We start from the raw sequence: 7,857 nt of genomic DNA on the forward strand, positions 1-7,857 counted from the left end.
TTTTTTTTTTTTTTTTTTTTTTTTTTTTGTTTTTTTTTTTTTTTTTTTTTTTTTTTTTTTTTTTTTTTTTCACACGGAGTCTTGCTCTGTCACCAGGTTAGAGTGCAGTGGTGTGATCTCGGCTCAGCTCACTGCAATCTCCGCCTCCCAGGTTCAAGTGATTATCTTGCCTCAGCCTCCGGAGTAGCTGGGGCTACAGGCACGCGTCACCATGCCCAGCTAATATTTTGTATTTTTAGTAGAGACAGGGTTTCACCATGTTGGCCAGGATGGTCTCAATCTCTTGACCTTGTGATCCGCCCACTTTGGCCTCCCAAAGTGCTGGGATTACAGGCGTGAGCCACCATGCCCAGCTGATAGGCTTGTTTTCTCCCTTGGAAATGAGCTGACTCCAGCCTCAGTATCCCCATGAGCCTTCCCACCTGGACACAGCACTCTCTCTCTCACCTGTAGGCTGGTGGCGTGGGTCCTGCACAGGCTGGAGATGGCCTTGCCGCAGCCAGTGCTACATGGGAAAACAGGGGAACAGGTCAGTGCTGGGCACGTGGAGTGGGGGCCTGGTGGTGGTGGGAGGGGTCTCGGGAGCTCAGGTAAGGAGGAGGATAGTTGGCCAGTGTCCCTGGGGTATGAAGGCACAGCAGGAAGAAGGGACCCTGTAGCAGGAGCCCAGCTCCCCCAGCCTTCCTGTCTGCATGGCCCATGTTCAGTACCCATACTCTCTGAGGCACGGTGGCCTCAGGGCTGAGATGTGCTGGCCCCGCCCCACCTGCTAGGAATTCAGTCAGTGGGGGAGGCACTTTCATGGGGGAACAGAGAGGACATGCGGCGCAGAGGTGGAGGCTCCTGGGAGCATCAGGGAAGGCTTCTGGGAAAGTGGAGGTGGCCTCCAAGCATGTGCAAAGGTCAAAGGTCCAGAGATGAGAGATCCCCAGATTCCGGGAAGAAGTGAGGCTCACAGCAGCCGGCAGGCCCTGTGTGCTTTCCTGATATAGGGCTCCAACATGAGTGGCCGGGGCTCTGTCACCCCTACCTCTCCTTCCCCAAGAACCAGGAACCTGGCCCTTGTTTTCTTGGCTGCAATTGGACGTCTTTATAGAAGCACCTGGAACTAGGTGGTAGGAGGCCTGATCTCTCTCCCGGCTGTGTGGCCTCGGCCCTGGCCCTCTCAGAAGCTCAGTTGTCCCAGTGGAGCAATGGTCAGTTTACAGAACTCTCTACGGACATTCTCATACCCAGGGCTGTGATGCAGGTGAAGGGTTCTGTAAATAAAGCTGTCTAGGCCCCAGAGAAAGGAAGGCCCGGCCAGGTCCTGGGCCTTTGTGTCACTCAAGTGCTCCACCTGGCTCCTCTGAGCAGGTGGCACTGCTGTGGCTGTCTGGGGTCACCCCCATCTTGCTTCACTTGAGCCAAGGCTCGAGCTCTCAAAGCCGCCTCCCCCACCTCAACTCCTTCCCTGGCCCTGGGCACAGCAGGGACTCTCTTCTCCATTCCATAGGACAACTGAGGCCCAGAGAGGTGGTCAAGGTCACACGTGCTGGAAGGGGTGGCTGAAACGGGGGGGCTGGTGAGGATTTTCTTTTTTTCTTTCTCCATGCAGGAGCCTGACTCCCCTGGGATGTGTAACGTGCAGACCAGTAAGTGACACGTGACTGGGTTCCTGTGTGCATGTCAGGCAGGGTTGCTAGGTGTCCTTGGGTCTGACTGTATGTGGGCAGGGGGCTGTCCCGGGCTAGACCTGGACTCATACAGGGCAGTTCGGGTCTCCTGGGCTGGAGCTTAGAGAGCTCTGTGCTCTGCAGGCCCCACCTCTGGTCAGCCTGGCCGGGTAGCCAGAGCCGGCCCAGAGCCAGGTGGTGGCTGGGGGCCCCCGGAGTCTGGTGTCCAGCTTCTATCCCAAGGAAACAGTCCCAGGGCCAAGTCAGATGAGCTCACCTTCCTGCTGGTACTGCCCAGAGAGCTTCTCCCATCCTCTGGCAGCTGGGAAAATGGGTTTGGCCAAGCTGAAGGGAGAAGGGTGGGATCTCCCTGGGGGAACCAGGCCCCACAGCTTCCAGTTCCCTTGAGCTAAGGGGTCCCCCTCACCTGCAGCTGGGTTGGGGAGGTATGTGATGCCCTTTATCTTAGCCCTGAGCCCGGAATCTGGGATGAGGACTGAGACCAGAAATGTGCTGGGGCAGGATCTGTTCTTTCTTCACTTCATGGCCTCCAGAGAGGCATGCAGTGGACAAGCATTCCTTCCCTCCCTCCCTCCCTCCCTCCCTTCCTTCCTTCCTTCCTTCAATACATAGTTAAGGACAGCCTACTATGTGCCAGCCCTGTGATGAGTTTTCATAGTGAGCAGAGTTCAGGGGCTGTGGGTGGTAGCATCCTCTGTTCCAGGCCTCAGGGTGTCCCAGGGCTCTGAGCTCTGCCCTGTGTCTGCAGTGCTGTGTCCGGCCCCAGCCCCACCATGATGGTGGTTTCCATGAGCCCCCTGAAGCTGGGGGTGGCCACCATGGCCTGGAACACACATAGGCCATTGGACTCTGGAGCTTAAGTCTGATGCAGAGACGTGGGGGGCGTTAGGGTTGATGGTAACCATGGCAATGACATGAGGAGGAGCGCTGGCCTATCTCAGAGCAGGGCATGCTCAGTCTCTCATGGACACTCATGGCCAACCTGGGGCGGCAGAGCAGAGACCCTCACGGCTGCTGGGGCAGGCAGGGGGCAGAGCTCAGAGAACAAAAAGCACCTGCCCCAGGTGGCAGAGCAAATCCAATCCACCTGGCCTGGCAGCAGCAGCTGACAGAAACCAAAAAGATTTCCTCGGGGCAGAGAACCCTTAGGGGGTCTGCATCTGAGGACGGAGCACCAGAACCTTCTTCTCTTCCCCTCTGGAAGGAGGCAGAAGTACTGCCAGCTGTGGCCAGGGCCTCCCTGCAGTTCCCAGAGCATGTGGGTTATGGGTGGACACTGGGTAGATGCTGGGTGGCCGTGGGGGCCGGCTCTTGAGGACAGGGCGGGGAGCTGGCTTGGTTTCATCTTCTAGGGCTGCCATAACAGATGTGCACACACCAGGCAGCTGAGAACAACAGGCACTGATTCTACCACAGTTTAGGAGCCAGAAGTCCAGGATCGAGGCCGTGGCAGGTTGGCTCCTCCTGGGGCTCTGAGCAAGACACGCCTGTGCCCCTCTCCTTGCTCCTGGTGGCCACTTGCGGTCCTTGGCTTCTGGCCGTCCTCCAGTCCCTGCCTCCATCTCTACACAGCCTTTACCTCCATGTCTGTGTGTGCCAAGCACTCCCTTTCGGTTCTTTTATAAGGACACCAGTCATTGGATTTAGGGCCCATCCTAAATCCGGGATGATCTCACTTTGAGATTCTTAACTTAATCACACCCGCAAATAAGCTATTTCCAAATAAGGTCACATTCACAGGTAATGGGGTTAGGATGTGGAATTATCTTTTTGGGAGACACTATTCCACTCACGTCCCAGTTCACGGGGAGACTCTGAGGGGCTGGGGGATATGTGTCCCCTACCCTCCCCATCCATTCACTCATCCACTCACTCATTCCCTCCGCCTGTCCACCCAGCCACCCACCCTGTCTTCTCCTTTGTTTCAGGGGTGATGGGAGCTGGAGGCCTCTGAAACAAGGGAGAAGGGAATCTGGGAGAGCTCAGATGGACACATGGATGGATGGAAGGAAGGAAAGAAGGATGTCCTGAAGAGAAGACCTTCGGGGGGGAGGTGGCCACTGACACCCCACCCTATTTCAACAGCGAACCCCTCCCTCTCCACACACTCCCAGGCAGAACAAGGGGAGCCAGACAACTCACTTGCACCAGACCCAGAGCCTCCCAGACCAGAACAAGGAGAAGGCCAGCCATAGGCAGCCTTTGAGATTTAGGCTAGATAGCAGGAGGACTACCCCCAGAGGGCTGTGGAAAAGCCCCACAGCTGGGCGTGGTGGCTCACGCCTGTAATCCCAGCACTTTGGGAGGCTGACGCAGGAGGATTGCTTGAGCCCAGAAGTTCGAGACCACTGTGGGCAACACAGTGAGACCCTGTGTCTAAAAAAACCTTTTTTTTTTTTTTTTTTGAGGTGGCGTTTCACTCTTGTAGCCCAGGCTGGAGTACCGTGACATGATCTTGGCTCACTGCAACCTCTGCCTCCCGAGTTCAAGTGATTCTCCTGCCTCAGCCTCCTGAGTAGCTGGGCCTACAGGTGCACACCACTATGCCCAGCTAATTTTTTATATTTTTAGTAGAGACAGGGTTTCACTATGTTGGCCACCCTGGTCTCGAACTCCTGACCTCAGGTGATCCACCTGCCTCGGCCTCCCAAAGTGCTGGGATTACAGGTGTGAGCCACTGTGCCCAGCCTAAAAAACCCTTTTTTTTAATTAATGAAAAAAGAAAAGCCCCATAGATGGAGGACTCAGTATTGAGCGTCTCTGAGAGGATGCGTGCACAGCCCCCAGTGTGGTACCTGGCACAGTCAGCACCTCGACAGGATAGTGCTTCCCAGAGAGTTTTCTCCCTAGGCCTGGCCATGCTCTCTCCTTCCAAGGCTTGGGGACACCACTGAGCAGCAGCAAATATTTTCATTAACATTAAAAGAGTGTAAATGAGCACATCAAACCTGTGATTGCATGATATTATTGCTTAGGATAAAGCTAAAAGAAGGGTTTCTGTTTTAAACAAGGGCGGACTGAATAGGCCTTGGCTTGGGGTATTGGGTTGCAGAAGAGGAGAAATGAGCCAGGGTTCCTGAGCCGGGGGTCCTGGCTTCCATCTAGCCCGCACGTGTCTTTGGGCCATGGAGTGATTTTAGAAATTAGAATTGGTTGCCAACATTTAAAAATCAGGTAGCTTTACACGAAAAGATCTGGCTTCTCAGAAACTGGGTAGACCTGGGGCTGTAATGAGCCCACACTGTGCTTTGAGGATAGTCTGAGCAGCTGCTGGCACCTGCAGAAAGGTGGCACCTGCCCCTTCATTTGTATACATCATTGCCCTGGCTGGGCAGGCCTTTGTTTGAGATCCCTGAGGTCGCAAACTGGCGATGAGGTGGGGCGATCCCAGTAGAGCTAATGAAGTGTAGTATACAGACAGTGGGGGGACTTCGGCTCATCTGGAGCCCAGCGTCCTTAATGTAGAAGATAAAACTAGACCAGCTGGGGCCTGACTCTAGGAGACTAGGCTATAGGCAATGGGGAGCCATTGAAGGTGATTGAGCAGGGGAGTGACTCCAGAAGATGACTTGGGCTGAGCAAGCATTGGAGACAGGGAAAGCAAAGTAGGGCCCCCTCCAAAGCACCTGGGGCCAACTATGAAGAATGTCCTACCCCAGACTTTCTGATTCAAGCGTACGGGAAGCTGGGAATCCTTTTTCTTTTCTTTTTTTTTTTTTTTTTTTTTGACGACCAAGCAATGGTTATGGAAGAATCTGCTTTCTTGAGAAGTACCTGCCTCTTCAGAGGATTCTGACGATGGGGGAGAGGATGGGACCATACTTTGAGAAACACCCAGCGAGAGGTTAGTGCTTTGGGCCAGTGGGGGGAGATGTGAGCCTGGACCAGGGAAAGGCAGGGAAGGAGGTATCAGGATCCAGGCCTGCCAGAAAGGATGGAGGTTTGGAGTTAGGGCTCAGGCTTTGACAGAGGCCCAGGGGTCCAGGTGGGGGCCTTAGCCTAGAACCCATGTGCCCAGGCTCCTGCCTGCTGATCCCGGAAGCGGGGGCTCCTTCCCACATGAGGCTGCTGACTTCACTGGCCGGGGTCAGAACCTCATTTGATAGCCCTGAGGGCAGAGAGGCAACTGACCAGGAGGTGGCAGGCTAGGGTGGAGTGGCAGTTTCCATGGGAACTGGAGCACCCATAGCTCCTGAGCACCTGGGTAGGGCCGTGGAGAAGCTGGGTGAGCTATGAATCAGACACCTGCAGAGAGGAGCGCTTGGAGCTCCAGGGTTGGGCCAGCAGCTCCTGTACCAGCCTCCTGGGGGCCTGCCCTGGGGGCTGTGTGACAGCATACCCCATCCCTCCCCTTCCAGGTCAGTGACCTTGGGCACTGTCCTCCTCTCAGAGCTGCAGAACTTTTAGCTATAAAATGGGAACAGTATAGGACACGCCTTGCAGGCCCGCTGCAGAGATGAAAAGAGGAAATGAGGCTGGGCATGGTGGCTCACTCCTGTAATCCCAGCACTTTGGGAGGCTAAGGTGGGTGGATCACGAGGTCAGGAGTTAGATCAGCCTGGCCAATATGGTGAAACCCTGTTTCTACTAAAAATACAAAATTTAGCTGAGTGTGGTGGCATGCACCTGTGATCCCAGCTACTGTACTTGGGAGGCTGAGGCAGGAGAATCGCTTGAACCCAGGAGGCAGAGGGTGCAGTGAGCTGAGATTGTCTTGGGTGCCACTGCACTCCAGCCTGGGTGTTGAAGCGGGAATCTGTCTCAAAAAAAAAGAGGAAATGCTTGTAAAACGCCCAATCACTAAAACATGACCTAAAAAGAAAAGGTTAACGGAAGGGAAAGTAAGTGTGGAAGCCAGGGCAACATCAATTCTTAAGGACGGCCGCTGACGCCGGTGAGGCGCTCAAGGGCACATTTGTCACCGGGGACGGTGCCCTGGGAAAACGGGTCAGGAGACCTGGCTCTGCCTCACCTTCCTGTGTGGCCTCTCTGAGCTGGCTCTCTTAAAAGGGGAGAGTACTGTTCCTGCCCTTTGGGGCTTCTGTGAAAGCCCACGTGCTGACAGGCAAGACATTCTGTTCCCTGGATGTTCCCTGCTATGTCTGGGCAGGGACTTGTACCCCAAGGGGCTGCCCAGAGTGGAGACACTGTACCACTGCTGGACAGCAGCACAGACTGACGTGGATGATGCACCCCACCACCGGATTCAGGGTCACACTTGGAGGAGCCTCCCTGGCCAAACCCCAGGGATGTTTGCAGGGCCAGAGGAGCCAGAAGCCACCATGGAAACAGCTAGCTCAGGATGGGGATGCGCTTGGGGCTCCCCTACAGGGCAGGCAGCACCTCATCTGTGAGACAGGGACAATATCCGTACCTAGAAGTGGGGAGCTCCATGCCCGGCACGTGGGAAGCACCCCATAAAAGGAGGTGTTTATCTGTGTCTCAGTATGCTCATCTAAAATGGGGAGTAAAATATAAAAGAGGGAAAATAAAATGGGGATGCTAATTATAAGCTTGAAAAGTTGATGTGGGGACTAATCGAGTTATTCCGTGTAAATCACTCAGCGCAGGGCCTGGCACATAGGAAGTGCTAGAAAATGCAGCTGCTGTTACTATTATTGTGTTATGCAACATCATGAATAATAACAGCCAAAGTCTCAGGATAAGACCTGAGGCCAGCTTCCATTTAAAGTCACCGTTGCTACCACCTGGGGATGGTGGCACATGCCTATAGTCCCAGTTACTCGGAAGGATGAGGCAGGAGGATTGCTTAAGCCCAGGAGGTAGAGGCTGCAGGGAGCCATGATTGCACCAATGCATTCCAGCCTGAGCGACAGAGCAAGACCCCATCTCGACAACAGTCACTATTACTAATTCATGTTTGGCTGAGGGCCACCAAGATCCCTGGAGCTTTTTGGGGACACCTGGTATCCAAGCATTGTCCTTTGTCCCTGACACCTGCCTGGGGGTAGGCTGTTTCTGACGAGACGCCCCCGCACTCCCTTTGAGCATCTGCCAAGCTCACAGGCCCAGGGTGTTTTTGTTGTCAAGGACTCTGCTTCCCTCAGGACAATCCGGGCAACTGTACCTGGATGCGGCCAGGTGGACCTGAACCTGGGCCTTTTGGCATCCCTGTGATGCTGTGAAGCATTGTTTCTGCCTCTGCACAAATCTTTTTTTT

The 7,857-nt window shown here is 54.6% G+C and overlaps 1 protein-coding gene across 3 annotated transcripts in view; it reads left to right on the plus strand.

The window, feature by feature from the left end:
- Window positions 1–7,857, plus strand: part of CNGB1 (cyclic nucleotide gated channel subunit beta 1) — a 93,678-nt gene that overhangs the window by 13,296 nt on the left and 72,525 nt on the right. For 2 of the 3 annotated variants that reach the window (XM_037729281.1, XM_037729282.1), the window contains 2 exons: window positions 454–529; window positions 1,598–1,634. In XM_037729281.1, coding sequence (XP_037585209.1) covers window positions 454–529; window positions 1,598–1,634 — 113 coding nt within the window. Of the gene's footprint in view, window positions 1–453; window positions 530–1,597; window positions 1,635–3,604; window positions 4,037–7,857 lie in introns of those variants that run through there. The other variant, XM_017502633.2, reaches the window with a different exon arrangement.

This window comes from Cebus imitator, unplaced genomic scaffold (assembly GCF_001604975.1).
Source record: "Cebus imitator isolate Cc_AM_T3 unplaced genomic scaffold, Cebus_imitator-1.0 Scaffold297, whole genome shotgun sequence".
Taxonomy (NCBI): Eukaryota; Metazoa; Chordata; class Mammalia; order Primates; family Cebidae; genus Cebus; species Cebus imitator.